Below are 13,956 nucleotides of genomic sequence, written 5' to 3' on the forward strand. Positions count from 1 at the left end.
CAATTCTGTCATATTTTGCCCCGCAAAACACTACTGGAGGAGCCTCGAACCCTTACTCCCACTCTAGTTACCGAACCGAAGAGGTGACCCAAAGCCTCCTAATTGACTGCCAAAATAGCGTACAGTCAGTATAAATCATCATTTTGAGTTTCAAAGGCACTGTAGGGATCACTTTCATACCCCGTATCTATCATAACCCATACCCTGGGTCGTCCACGGACAGGTATGGGTTATCACAGGATCGACTGTATACCATAGGGCTGATAGGGTCGAGTATATCTGGATATCTCAGCCGAATTGAGGAGTCGATTTTCTCGTAACTAATGTCATATCCAGTCAAGTCGGTCTTCTGAGAGAAGTTCCGGTAGAATAAATTGTTTACACCACTCGGTTTCATATGAAATATCTGGGTGACATTTCAAACGCTCCAGGTCCCTTCAAACTAAAGATGAGGGGTTTAGGCGAACCCAGTATGACGGAATTCTCGGGGTATATAAGAGCACAAGGAGTAGCAGGCAAGGAAATCGTAGATCGATCATAGTATGATAGAAGGTCGGTGGGAGACAAGGAAAGGTGCCAATCACATTGAGACGCAGTGGTCGCGTGGGGGTTGTTGGGGTACTACCGGCCACGTGAGGCGAGGCCTTGGAATCCATTGATGCTTTCACACCCCACGTAAAGGCCCGTTCGAATCGTAATGAGGGGCTCGTCGACAATGAAGAACTGGAGGGGCGCTGAGTCGCCATTTGAGAGTGGAGTGCTGAGCGATCGACTAGTGTATTTAGATCGATCAAGCATCAAGTGCTTAAGCTTAAGAACTGCCAGGGCCTCAGCTTCGATTTCGTATTTTCTCTTCCAACTATCATTCCATGTGCTCTGTCTACAACTTTGTCCCTTCAGGCTGAAATTCCCCTCCTTTCTCTCTCCATGTGCACAATGTCCAAGTCATACCCACATCCTCAATCCGATTCAAGTCGTCGCGCTCGGCATTCTGCATCTAATACTCCCCCCAATCAGCGCATTATAGCTATTTCACAATCTAATCCCTACGGTGACATGGAACCCAGCAGAGCACAGCCATCGAACGAACCGTATTCCACTTACTCTTCGAACGTTAGCGGACATCCTGTCGTTTCTGAACATTTCCATGGTGCCTCGAACACAACTAATTTGAAAGCGTCCTTTCTTTCGGACACCTCCACACTCCCGGTTTCACTCCACACAGTTCCGACAAAGAATGTTGGAGAACAAGCTCTCAGGCTAGGACCTCTTTCTACGAATGTAGCGCCAACCTTGTCCGGCACCTCCGTGTCTGCACCATTGTCAGCGACTGATCCTATCAACGTTGAACATCCCAGCCTTAATCGACCCCCTCTAAAATCTAAAAAGCGTCGCGAAAAACCTCGAATAGAGCTTGCACCCGATCAACCTCCAACCACCCAGGGAAAACCAAGGGCGAGAGTTTATGTGGCTTGTGTTCAATGGTACGTTGTTCCAGGCCGTTTGCAAATATATGCAATTGACGGGGTTGTTAGTCGGACGAGGAAGATTCGTTGTGATGGTGCTAAACCGGTTTGTCACAACTGTGGCCGTCGTACCAGTGGCGACAATGAGTGTAACTACGATGCTGTCCCTAAGCGTCGCGGTCCCGACAAAGCGCCTGGAGCGCGTCAGCGTTTGGCTCGGGAAGTGAGAAACCAGCTCGCTGGCTCACTGTCTTTGGCCAGCCGCCACCGCCGCAATAGAGCATCTTCACCTCTCAAACTACATAAGCTTGCGAGTTCAGGTTCTTCTTCTCTTTCTCCATCATCTCCGCAAAGCTCTATCACCTTGCCAGCGCCATTTTCCATTCCACTCGTGACTGATTTGGGGACATATGGTTCTAATTCACCGACTGATACGAGTATTTCCCCGGCATCCACCTATCCTTGTTATCGGATGTCGTCCTGTCCTCGATTAGAAGGTACAGACCATTCCGTCAACGAAATTTATTCGACAGTGAGTGGAGCGATTCTCAATGATGCGTGCCTAACTGTTTCTTCTTAATTTTTTTCATTAGTTTCCACACTGTCGCCCCAGTAGCCTGTCAAACTCGGAAACGATACCTTATGGAACCCGTCCGATTCCGATTCCTAGCTACACTGCCGTGCTCAATGAAAACGAGAACGAAGGGTTGGAGAACTGCCTCGAAATGGTCCTTGAACCATCCTTGTCTTTCGCTCGAGATACGTGGTGGGATTCTTTACTGTGCCTCTACATGTCTCCCAACTCGACGCGCCTTCTTTCCCTATCTGTATCTCAACGAGCTACAGCTACACAAGACATCTTTTCAGATCTTCAATTCGTTTTTAGAAATTCTAATTACTGGTTCTCATTCTTTCACATACCTAGTTTCTTTCGGGGATTTTTCGACGTTGTGGGGAGGAAACAAATGCAGCCCTCATTGGTCCTTGCTCTTCTGACTATGTCCATCTTTTGGCAGAGTTCTGAAGTAGACAACGGCTCTTCGGGTCGGGAGCGAGCTCTACGATTTCGAGACGAAGCACAGGGCGCCCTAGAGGCAAGTGTTAATGCTGGGTGGCTTGATGAAACTCTCGCTCAGGCCGCTTGGGTGAGTTTATGCTCTTATGGCGACAGCAATTTGGGCTCAGTGGTTCGCATTTCCAGCTATTGAGTTTGTTTGAAGTCTGCGCTCATCCTCTACACTCAACTGAGCGTAGCTATTCAGCTTTGGTTATGCTTGATTCTATCATTCGCAGTCTATCGTTGACGCTAGTCGATGTAGACAATCCTCACGCAACGACTTTTCTTCCGGGAACAGTACCTATAGTGCAAACCAGGAATCAGTCGGGGAATGCTTGGTGTGGCGTCCAACCACTGCCAGTTATCGGTGCACGCTATATACCAGACTCTCCCCCAGAGCAAACTTATGAGATTGGATGTTCATGTAAATCCCTTACCCTTGGCGCACGTTGGCCCTTCACGAACGCGCATGCGCCGATGTGGAATCAAACACCTGCGTGGAATGATTCATGGTCCGAGATTGATATCCGTAAAGAAAGCATTCGTCGGCTGTGTTGGAGCTCCATGGTGACTGCTGCTGGTTATATCTCCTACACAACGGCTCACCAGTCAGTCAACCCAGATCTCTTCATAGCCGACCCTTCCAATGTAAGTTGCTGCTGTTGAATTTGACTTTTTCAAATTGAAATTTATCAGTCGCGCTCAGTATGCTCTACTGTTCTCTGGTGAAGCTATCGCCGCATCACCCACCTCATCCAAGAATACGATTTGGGCCCTACAAGATCGTTGCTTTTTACTATGGCATGCTTGCATTCGCATGAGAGCAGATCGGAGAGTACCTGACGCGGACAAGGCACAGTTTGCCACTCGCGCTTGGTTGGAAGCAGATGCACTTGAAATCGCATTAAACAGGCATACTTGTGAAATCGAGCGAGCCTTTATTTATCAAGCGCGAGAATATATTTTCAAGTAAGCCTATTAGTTATCTATCTTACAGTTTTACCAATTGATTTTGCAGCACGCGTATGAGTATTTCCTACGAGTTTCAGAGATTTATTCCTCTCGTCACCACGTAAGGATGTATGATCAGGCAATAGGTGCTTGCTGACGGCATTTTACATAGTGATGTGAACGGCTCTTTCCACCGTCATAAAGCCGAAGAATGGCGTGCGTCCCTTTCGTTCCTCATTGGAGTCCGAACTCACATCTCAACAGTGAGGCGTCAGGCTGCTGTTGCAGAGTCTTTTATGCGCGGCTTGCATACTATCACGGGAATTGCCAACAACTTACTTGCACGCCGACCATTCTTTGTTTTTTGGTTTATGGCCCAGATTGCACGGTCTCTGTCATTATGGGAATGTGATAGCACTTTGACGATTGCCCTTGATGTCTGCAAAGCTTTGTTGCCTGCGATTGATTAGTAAGTATTTTGTACTATCTCTCGTATATCCAGACTAACATTACTGTAGTCTTTCCGCTCTCTGGCCATGTGCAGGTATGTGGAATACATCAGTCATCTATCGATCTAACCATGTACTCAAGAGCAACGTATTCGCTACAACCGACAACGCGAACGCTTAATCCGTGCTTGTTATGTGGCTGGAGTCGACCTACCCCCTCCTCCCAACTATTCTTTACCTTCGCCATCAACCCCCGGAAGCCTAGTTTGATCTGATCCTGGCGTGTAAATGTATTTATTGCATTTGAGCAGTCATTTGTGGTCCAGTTACGGTTGCTACCGCCATGTACAATTATAGTAGTAGACATTGTACTTCAGAAATCGAGAGTATATGTGCCTATTCGGGCCGAGTTAAAAAGGTGCTGCAATAGAAGGAGATTTCCATTTTGGACTCAAACTGTATATTAGCTCCAATTGTCCAATTACTATACGCTGCAACTTGCCATCTACCATCGCCATTACGCGTTCCTAGACATCATGGATCAAGCAAGCTCCTCGCTCACCCGTCCGCCTTTAATGACCACCTCAGCTTCAGTATCATTATTGACTCCTCCACTCTCAGGCGTCAAGCGTCGAGCATCGCAGGACGCCATCGTTGAGAGTAGCAGGAAGAGACTAAAAGAGGATGTTGACGACCGGGACCATGTAGAAGCTCTAGGGGATACAACCTTCATGCAAGAATTGGCAGACGAGTTACAGTGCGGTTGTTGCGCTGCATTAGTCTACAAACCAGTTCTTGTACTACCGTGCCAGCATTTCTTCTGTGGAAGGTACGCCAATATCTATCGCCCCCGGGCAGCACGAGCCAGTCCCTTCATGACTGAATTACCTTCTATGTAGTTGCTGCGTCCTTTGGATACGTGTAAGTGTTCCATTATCACAACTACTTTGCATTCGACCTGCGATCATCTGATTCAATGTTCTATCTTGTTACCTGCTCCGCGTGGCGACTCGCATTTATTGACTCTTCTCACTAGAACGGGGGAACAAATTGTCCCTCATGTCGAAGTGTAACTTCGATTGCGACCCCATACCGAGCATTGCAGGGAACCCTCGATACATTCCTCCGTTGGGCTCCACACCGAGCTCGGTCCGAACGAGAACGACAACAGGCTGACGAGATATACTCCGGCAACAATTTACGCGTGTGTTTCGTCAACGCAGCGATTGTCTCACTTGTTTCTTATCTCGCGTCCTCTTTTAACGCAGATACCAGGGCCACGAGAAGCTTCCCCAGAGCCTAATATCAATCAAAACACTGATTTTGCTCAACCTTGCCCCCATTGCTCTCCCGGAAATCCCTACGGTTGGGTTTGCCCTCAGCCCATACCTGATCCGAACATGGATCCTGACCATGCTTGGCTTCTTGATGAGGGAGACCCCCCAGGACATGCGCGTTGTGGAAATTGGTGCGGTTTATCTTTACCCAATGATCCAGTGTCTTGATATAGAATTGCCTAGCGAAATCATGCTGGCCCTTCGTGCTCCTACAACTTCTAAATGTGATATGTGCTCGGTTTCCTTCTGCGGAATAAACGTCCAAGGACGTTGTGTCGCTGCTTCGCTTCCTGCTCAACAGCCACACGGTTTAGGGGACATTGGTGACCTCATCGAATGTTCCTTTATATATGACTGTTTCGACGGCAATAATGTGGAAGTAGAGATCATGTTAGATTATTTAACTGCGCAAAGGTTGACACCAAAACACATCTATCGCGAGGTAAACCATAATCTATGTCACGCATACTCATTTAAGTCTCAAAAAAAAATTATAGATTATTGCGCATACGCAATCCCAACCCCGAGGCTTCCGAACACTTATAGGACGTGATATATTCAGTGAGATTCACGGTGCCGTCGACACTGACCCAGACATCCCTCGAAGTCGGATTTGTCGTTTGTGTGCTGCGGAGGTGTTCTTCGCGGGTCTCAAGGACTGGTGGGTCCGAGAACGGCAAAAAGGTTTCTTGGAACCGAATGTTGCCAATCGCAAAGATTGTCCTCATGGTGAGGCCTGCTCCCATCAAAAGGATTTTGGTGTGTAGCCTATACTTTGCCACCTTGCGAAATACTGATGATGAAATCACCTTCTCCACTCAGGACACGCCCGTGAATGTAAGTGATTACGACGCGCGATGCATCGGTTCACTAATGCGCAGTCCTTAAGTCAACCACATATTCATGAGAAACACCAATGCGCCAGGGAGCGGTCCCCTTCCAGCTCTTGTGCCCCTGAATGCCGGACCATCGGTACCAAACGTTGCCCCAGAGACTCTACCACCTGCCTTGGATGTAAGGGAAGTTTCCATTACATCCGCACCTGCTACCCCAGATTTTCGAGATGCCATCGACACTTTCCTGTAACAAGATTTTTTGGTTCTGGTACTGGAAAGTATATGGTCTAATAGATACTACAACTTAACAACTGGTATAATCAGTAGTACAGATCTCACGACAATATGGCAGAAATTCGTTGTCCAGAGAAGTACTATACTAAGATATTATTTCCCTATGTTATGTTATATAGGCTGGGATTGGCTGTCCCCGAAAATTGTGGTGGCGTCGTGGTTAGGGCCAGGATAATTGCTCGGTTTTGTTCTTCTGCTATCTAGCTGAACCCGACTGGCCAGGAGTGATTGGGTGGTTGGACTGAATGGGGCAAATGGCAAGGTCTTCTGTGGTAGATGTGGCTTGGATTGGGGTGAAGAGTCGAAGGAGGAGTTGGAACGGTGATGTACTGTCCATTTGGCACGTGTCGGACTTGGTTGTAGATCGGGGGTATGGACTGCTTCGTCTCCGCTTGGAACTATCGTAAAACCATCTTCCGTGCCGTTCCCGTTGTGCCTTGTCGAGTAATCAGATACTTTGGGATTCATTCCTTTATTGTATGACGTTATGGGCGTCTTCAGTATATGGTTGGTAGATGAAAAAGAACTTCGCGAGCTGGAGGAACTTGAATTCGGGGTATGATGCGTACGTTCAGCAAGAATCATGATATTACGCCCGGTAATATCTGTTAATATGGGCGAAGGCCTCTGTCGTGTAGGTGTGGTGGGCGATTTCGAACGTATGCTAGTCTTGGTTAGCGAAGTCGGGCTCACGGGTTTGTTGATACCCGTATAGTGAGAAGTCGTTTGTATTTTAGGCGTCACCGGTAGCGATTTCTGCAAGGACATTCCTGTGGCAGGAGAAGCTTTATGCCACTCGTCAGAAGCCTTGGATGAGTGAGAGCGGCGATGCGTTCTGAGATTCTCTGCTGGCGCATGGTTCTCTCGCGTTCGTGATGGTGATAAGCTTGGCTCAAGAATTGACTGACGCTTGGGCCCATGCATCAAAGAAGGAACGGAACACGGAGGTCGATATGCCACTGGAGTTGTGAGCGATCTCTCACGGCTCTTTTGAGAATCTGATTTTTTCACAGGAGGGGAGGGTATGTTACCACCCCGAGATACTAATGTTGGTAAGTTAGCAAATTCGAAATATGTCATTAAGAGACCTCACCATACGAGGTGCCGCTGGGTGCGCCGCTACCGCCAAGTGTTCTCCAACGCGCGTCTGAAGTTCCTCTTGGCCGAGAAGAGAAAGCACCACCACCACCATCATCATCGTGAGAGTTGTCGTTTTTGCCATTTGCTCCGTTAGGCCCACCCGAGTCTCCGGAATGTCGGTCATTCCCATTGTCCTTGTCCTTATCTTGTCGAGATTTCGGAGGTTTCTTCTGGGTATATGACTGGAGAAAACATGTCAGGGTGATTAACAGGAAAATGGAGGAGTTTATGCACCATCACGGTCTTGAGGGCTCTATAAGAGTGGATTACTTAGTTGATCAGCTTGAATTTTATCTGAAAAAACTAGCCTGATTTGCAGACTTCTACAACTGCATAGAGTAGCAACTTCATATACGCCCACTGACGTCGAATTTGTGAGAGCCCCGTGCATTGCGTGTTTCACAAGCGATACTAAGTGGTCTAACTGATAGGTCGCTCCAAGGATCAGTAACTGACTTAAAACCGCAGGACTATGCTGGAGCGGGGTGATAAGAGCCATCGAATAGAAGTACTGTAGCAAGGCCATCGTAACTGGCCAAGGCTCTGATAAAAAGAGCTGGCGAGGAGTGAGACGAGGATCAAGTTGAGTGTCTCCCACACTAGCTGTACCAGGGATGGTAGGAAGCTCGGCATGCATAGCGGAAGCTGGCAGGCGGCTCAATGCAGCCTGAGCTCTTTGTAACATCTGCGTTCGCTGTAGTTCGAACCAGGGCCAACGTTCTTCCAGAAGTTTTCGAGAACAAGGTATCTTTCGTCCGTCATCGCAAACAATCTCGAAATCAGTTAGACACCTCTCCTCAAGAGCCGCAAGGCCAAGTTCTTGCATACGAATATCAACCTTAAGTGAAGGCGGCTGATAGATCCCAAACGCCTCCAAGTCAATGACTGCGACATGGTCCCAACTCAACAACCGATGATTATAATCATCAACCAAGTTCCCATTCCTATTCCCGAAAATGAGGAATTTATTGCCTTCCGCCCAAAGGCAGCCCCTAAACCAAGAGCCAGTTTCAATTGCCTTTCCGGGGTCAATGCGAGACCAGGTCATTGACACTAGGTCCAATACCCAGATGGAAAACGATTGATAACTGTGGGCAAGATAGGTACCAGCGATGATGAGATATGTGCCGAGAACAGCGCCTGTGGGGAAACGAAGACCAGGAGGAAGAGTGGAGCCTGTCATATGGTCGGAGCGGTCCTCAATTGTGAAATCGACGTCGGGTGAGGGAGAAAATACTTCGAGCTCTCGTTTGACATCGGTAAACTATATTTGAAATTCAATCGCAAATTAGCATCAAGTAGTAAGATGAAAGATAACCCACATTGTAATTACTGTACAAAAAGATTTCACTGGGATGCTCATCAGTCGGATCGGCGGTGTAGGAGAGATGTGTGAGAGTGTTTGATGGAGTAATTTCTATCAGCGGCGTCGTCTTGTCCATCTGAAATCTAGTTCCAGGAGGACCGAGCGCCGAGAGCGAACGGGAAGCTTGAGCCTCGTCTTTGGGTATGCGAACTATCGATGTTGAGGCAACGGCGACACTGCGATAAGTACCGCAGTGCCGAGGATAATCTCGTCTTTGGACCCAACTTCTCTTCGCGAGGTCATAAACACAGACGTCATCCAACCAGGTATTGAAAAAATCTTGACCTCCGATGATGAAGAGGCGGTTAGAAGTCACAGAAGATAGGTGGGCATAGCGAGCACGCGGAATATTGGGATCCTCAAGTGACGTGTCTGATGATTCTTCGGGCAACCAGTGACGAGTTTCAAGGTCAAAAAAGCGGACATCGCTGAGAACGCAAAGGTCCTCCGGGTTTGGTGAGTCCGGCCGATTGCTCATACCACCGAAGAGGACGAGATGGTTGTTCCCTAACATATTAAAAAATCAACTACAAGATGGTGCTCCACATGACTGAACTCACAAGAATCAGTACTGTGGAAATACCGAGGCCTCGGGGCACTGTCTTCGGGGAAAGGTTGAATGTATTCCCAGTCAAAAGTTTCCAGGTCAAACATGTACAGGTCAGACGTCATTCGTCGCTCAGTAACTAAGCGACCTCCCTAGCGAGTATGAGCGAAATTTTGAACACACAGTTGCAATGGGGAAGTCCTCACGAAAAGATACATTTTAGAGCCTACTACGGTCGTAGAGGCACCCTGTTCAGCAGAAGAATCGACTCCCTGCTGTTTGTACGCGTGAGGATAGGACACGTACCACCAGCTTTGGAGGAACATCCCCGGTTGTTTTACGGCAAAGAGTAGTTAGATCATAGATAGAGTGAAGCATTGGCATCAAACAAAGGAGAGGGAATGAGACGAAGCACGGGGAGCATGGGAGAGTGTTCGGAGCTGCGACGGCTTTGTTCACTTTTGATGGCCGACACCTGCCGCCAATCTATGATCTACCTAACTTATCGCACTTTCTCACTCTGACCTCTTGATGGATGTCATCATCTCTTCCTCTCCCGGAAAGATCAAAGTCCTCCCCCACCTTCAGTACGAAACGCATGATCATATGTCGCCTTCCACTGTCAACCCGTCTCCGACCGAACAATTCGAGAAATGGTTCCAGGAGGCCATAGAGGCCGGTGTTCAGGAGCCCGAAGCCATGTCGCTCTCCACTGTCTCGCCATCTGGCATTCCGTCAGCAAGGATCGTTTTATTAAAACAAGTCGATCCGCGTGGTTTCGTTTTCTATACCAATTACACCTCGAGGAAATCCAGCGAGATTACGTCCAACCCTCATGCCGCATTAGTACTCTACTGGAGGGAAGTTCACAGGTCTGTGCGTATAGTAGGCAGAGTAGAGAAGCTTTCCCGAGCGGAGAGCGATGAATATTACCGGAGTAGGCCTATCGGAAGCAAGCTGGGCGCGTGGGCGAGTAAGCAGAGTACGGTGATTGATGAACATACATTGGAAGATCGCATGAAGAAGGTGAAAGAAAAATTTAGAGTCAAAGACGGAGATGAAGAGACCGAGGTTCCTCTCCCAGAATTTTGGGGAGGTTGGAGAGTGATACCACAGTTTGTCAATTAATATGATCGTCAAAGTTCGTGTTCTAACATCAGCGCAGTGAGGTTGAGTTTTGGTCTGGAAAACCATCACGCTTGCACGACCGCATACGATACCTTCGAGTAGACGGCTCGCCAGAAGAGCAGCCACAGTGGAAAATTGATAGATTATCACCATGATTTAAGTCGACGGTAGAAATCAAAAGAGTCTGTTTATTCCGCTTCCAATCGTATACGTTTAACTTGATAAGTTTCCATTTGCGGATTGCCAGCAGACTCTAGACCACTTCTGCAATAATCCTTTCGCCTCCTGGTCATTTCCTTTAACCCATTCCTTTAAAGCATCACCCTGCAAAGCTCGGCCGAAGGAAAACGTTAACGACGGCAGGCGTGCAAAAGGAGACGGCGGCTGAGAGCGATTCACAAGGGCGTTCACGGCCGCAAGATAGTGCGTGGCCAGCGTAGACGTTAGTCCGCCTAAACGAAAAATCAGATAAAGAAAGCGACAGTATATGATTCAATGTACCAGATAGGAATGCAACCCCAGGAACAGAAATAGGCACGGCTCGGGCAATCACTGTCGCCGTAGCAAAGGCAACGTCCTCAGACGTGCATTGACTTTTGTTGGAATTCTTTAAACCAGGCTGGGGGAAGGACGGTTTAATGACAGATCCTGTATCGAATAGGGTACTCAGGTCGCATTATCCTGAATGATACCCACATTAGTACTGACCTTCGAGCAGCACATTATACGCTTTCATGCGGTCAAAAATCATCGAGATCGCTTTCTCGTGAACCTCGACACTTCTGGCTAGATCAGCATCCTGAGAAAACTCAACATCAGGTTCCACAATTGGAACCAATCCAGCTTCTTGGCTGATAGCGGCGAACCGGCCTAGGGTTTCGGCTTGCAGCTCCAGAGAAGTTTGTGTAGGTAACCCTTGTTCCTTTGAAGTGCAAGCGATTGTTACACGCCACTTGGAGAAACGTGCACCAGCTGCCCGAGCCGCTTGAAGACGCCCAAGCAACCCGTCGAGTCCCTCAACTATGAACTCAGAAGGTGAACCGGGGATGGGCATAAGTTCCTCATTTGCGCGCACGCCGGGAATTATGCCTTTATCTGTGAGAATGGGTGCAAGCCCAAAATCGATTAAGGTTTCTGGATAGAGGATAACACCAGATATATGTTCTGTGTACAAGATGCTGTCAGAGGGGTCATATTTACATGATGATTGCTTACCATTGGAAACGGCGTTATAAGCAAACTCTCTCCATTTCTTCCTGCGTTCCCTGTTTTCTTCCGAAGAACAAGTCCTTTCCTCACGGTCATTTAACGGAACACCGTCAAGGAGAGCCTGGATAGCATCGGGCGACTCGTCGGTAGCGTAAATACCCTTGCCACGAGGAGATACAAGTGCACTGGCCGTCTTGATCAAGTCATGAGCGGCATGTGGAGACAAATACGGTTGGAGAAAGACATCTGGCGAAAGTGGGCGAGGAAGTTGAGTTGTCAGATCCGGACTGGCGAAAAGATTAGGGGGGACCGATTCGAGCATAGTTCGATACTGTGCTTGGAGCGATGGGAGAGATGTTCCGGTGGGAGATCCAGCAATCGAGAATTAGGCCTACAGTTATTTTTAGATTACCTATCATGTGCTCAGGCGAGGTCAAACGAGAAATTTCATCGCCATGTACACTTTGTAGCTTTTTTGGTCGCTTTTTTTCTGGTAGAAACAAAGTTCGGTTGGCCAACTTTGATGTAGTATGAGCGCCCAAGGTCGGGATCTCGAGTCGAAGATAGATTGAGAAGGTGAGCGTGATATCTGGTGGAATACTCCTACTCAGCTCGACTAGCGTATTAGTCCGGTTTCTGGCGACGTTCAGCGAGCCAACTTTGAGTTTTAACAAGTGGTTGTTTGGACATTGATTGGAAAGCTTGACAGGGAACGGAGGCTTGCACCCGTTTTTTATTTACTCTTGTTGTAGTTGAGAGGGTTGTGTGCGCACAACTTTTCGCCATTACACCGAGCGCGTACTTGTTATATCGTACATATGCTCCTGCGAAATATACCACGACTCGGCACTCGCTTCCCACACTCACGCTGGCAGAGCACGAATTCTAGTTCGGGACGCGACGAAGACAGTGACTTTCGGCCATCTTGGGTGTATGTTACTTCACGTTTGGTGAATTTTACTGTCATCCCCTGTAAGTTGCGTTAAAATCAACCTAGTCTCAACTATTAACAGTACTAGGTGTAATGTTATATTTGGTGTTCTTCTATGACTTCGGGGATAAAGATCATGTCTTCAAGCCAGTAAGCTGTCTATACCCAAGTCAGATGAAAAAACGCTAATATCGTGACTGCCAACGTGGACAGGTACGGAGATGGGCCCAGGAGCAAAAGACTGCCTTTTTAACGCTCTCACCGGATGAAAAACGCGTACTTGAAACCAATACGTCGTCGGAAACATGACGCGCTTTGTAGCAATCTTTCGAGCAATCCTTCGAAATGTTGCATGACGACCCAAACGGGATTTGGGTCTAGAAGTTCTGCATACACTTCGCATTTACAAGAACATGGTTTTAAAGTGTCATCGTGTAGATGTTGGATGGGAACAGTTGTTCTATTAGCTTTCACGTTTGCGTAGAGTTTCGGTGGGCGCCGGATAGGAAATTCATACGTGAAGGGCTTCGTGTAACCGGTATGAAATCCGAGATCTGAGCTGTTCAGATGATATATGTCCATGTTGAATCCCTCCCAATGACACCTTAATTTGAAGGAAACACGAGTGATAGGCTTTTGTCACTCACAAGCAGAACAATGAATTTGCCATGCAGAAATGTTATGAACCATCTTTTGATTTTCTGTATCACTCTAACTCCTTCACTGGCACTACGAAAATCTACTCGCTCACCATGCATTACAAGTTATGATTCGACTCATATCCGTGACAGCTACTGTATAAAAGTTCATAAACCGTATTGTGAAGTTCTAATTTGAAACTAACTCCTTGCTTTCATCTACAAATGTCTCGGCTAAAGGATCCGTTTTCACACATAACAAGAATGCCTGGGGAAAGATGGTAGGGTATGTGGGTATTTGCTCAACATTTGACGTGAGCTCGACGCGTCATAGTCCCTTACAATCTTCAGTCCGTTGATGGAGTTGGGATACCTTGGGCGAAACATTGAAAGGAGATGCCGGCAAATGAGGGTAACCAAGAAGACAGAGCAATCAGATAGAACGAATGGGAGAAGAGGATACGGAATTCATTGAACAGGCTTTCTAAACGGATTGGACAGCTTGAAAATAATACGGATGAGGGTGAAAGAGATAACTTAGGTGCTACGTAGTGCGATAGTAGACAGACATAGGCAGCCATCATCATGAACTGATGTTTGCTCACAC

General features: G+C 47.6%; 4 protein-coding genes across 4 annotated transcripts; 3 read left to right on the forward strand and 1 right to left on the reverse strand.

The window, feature by feature from the left end:
• Positions 1 to 1,056: 1,056 nt before the first annotated feature.
• Positions 1,057 to 3,944, forward strand: AGABI2DRAFT_73014 (hypothetical protein; the record flags this gene model as incomplete). Its single annotated transcript, XM_006462594.1, has 8 exons — positions 1,057 to 1,484; positions 1,536 to 2,034; positions 2,060 to 2,611; positions 2,668 to 3,171; positions 3,230 to 3,492; positions 3,542 to 3,595; positions 3,647 to 3,690; positions 3,739 to 3,944. 8 exons carry the CDS (start codon positions 1,057 to 1,059, stop codon positions 3,942 to 3,944), a joined length of 2,550 nt encoding a protein of 849 aa, XP_006462657.1.
• A 554-nt stretch (positions 3,945 to 4,498) lies between these two features.
• Positions 4,499 to 6,027, forward strand: AGABI2DRAFT_72443 (hypothetical protein; the record flags this gene model as incomplete). The annotated part of the gene is made up of 6 exons (XM_006462595.1): positions 4,499 to 4,752; positions 4,823 to 4,844; positions 4,960 to 5,127; positions 5,192 to 5,391; positions 5,444 to 5,702; positions 5,758 to 6,027. The coding sequence occupies 6 exons, from the start codon at positions 4,499 to 4,501 to the stop codon at positions 6,025 to 6,027; spliced, it is 1,173 nt and encodes a 390-aa protein (XP_006462658.1).
• A 1,442-nt stretch (positions 6,028 to 7,469) lies between these two features.
• Positions 7,470 to 9,821, reverse strand: AGABI2DRAFT_72468 (hypothetical protein; the record flags this gene model as incomplete). Its single annotated transcript, XM_006462596.1, has 6 exons — positions 7,470 to 7,712; positions 7,835 to 8,794; positions 8,853 to 9,403; positions 9,457 to 9,595; positions 9,650 to 9,691; positions 9,750 to 9,821. The coding sequence occupies 6 exons, from the start codon at positions 9,819 to 9,821 to the stop codon at positions 7,470 to 7,472; spliced, it is 2,007 nt and encodes a 668-aa protein (XP_006462659.1).
• Positions 9,822 to 9,965: 144 nt separating this feature from the next.
• On the forward strand, positions 9,966 to 11,275 carry AGABI2DRAFT_193772 (hypothetical protein). The gene is made up of 4 exons (XM_006462597.1): positions 9,966 to 10,558; positions 10,609 to 10,753; positions 10,822 to 10,996; positions 11,042 to 11,275. Exons 1-2 carry the CDS (start codon positions 9,975 to 9,977, stop codon positions 10,724 to 10,726), a joined length of 702 nt encoding a protein of 233 aa, XP_006462660.1. The 5' UTR covers positions 9,966 to 9,974; the 3' UTR covers positions 10,727 to 10,753; positions 10,822 to 10,996; positions 11,042 to 11,275.
• The last annotated feature ends 2,681 nt before the right edge of the window (positions 11,276 to 13,956 follow it).

The sequence above is a fragment of the Agaricus bisporus genome (genome assembly GCF_000300575.1).
Source record: "Agaricus bisporus var. bisporus H97 unplaced genomic scaffold AGABI2scaffold_7, whole genome shotgun sequence".
In the NCBI taxonomy this organism is placed as follows: domain Eukaryota; kingdom Fungi; phylum Basidiomycota; class Agaricomycetes; order Agaricales; family Agaricaceae; genus Agaricus; species Agaricus bisporus.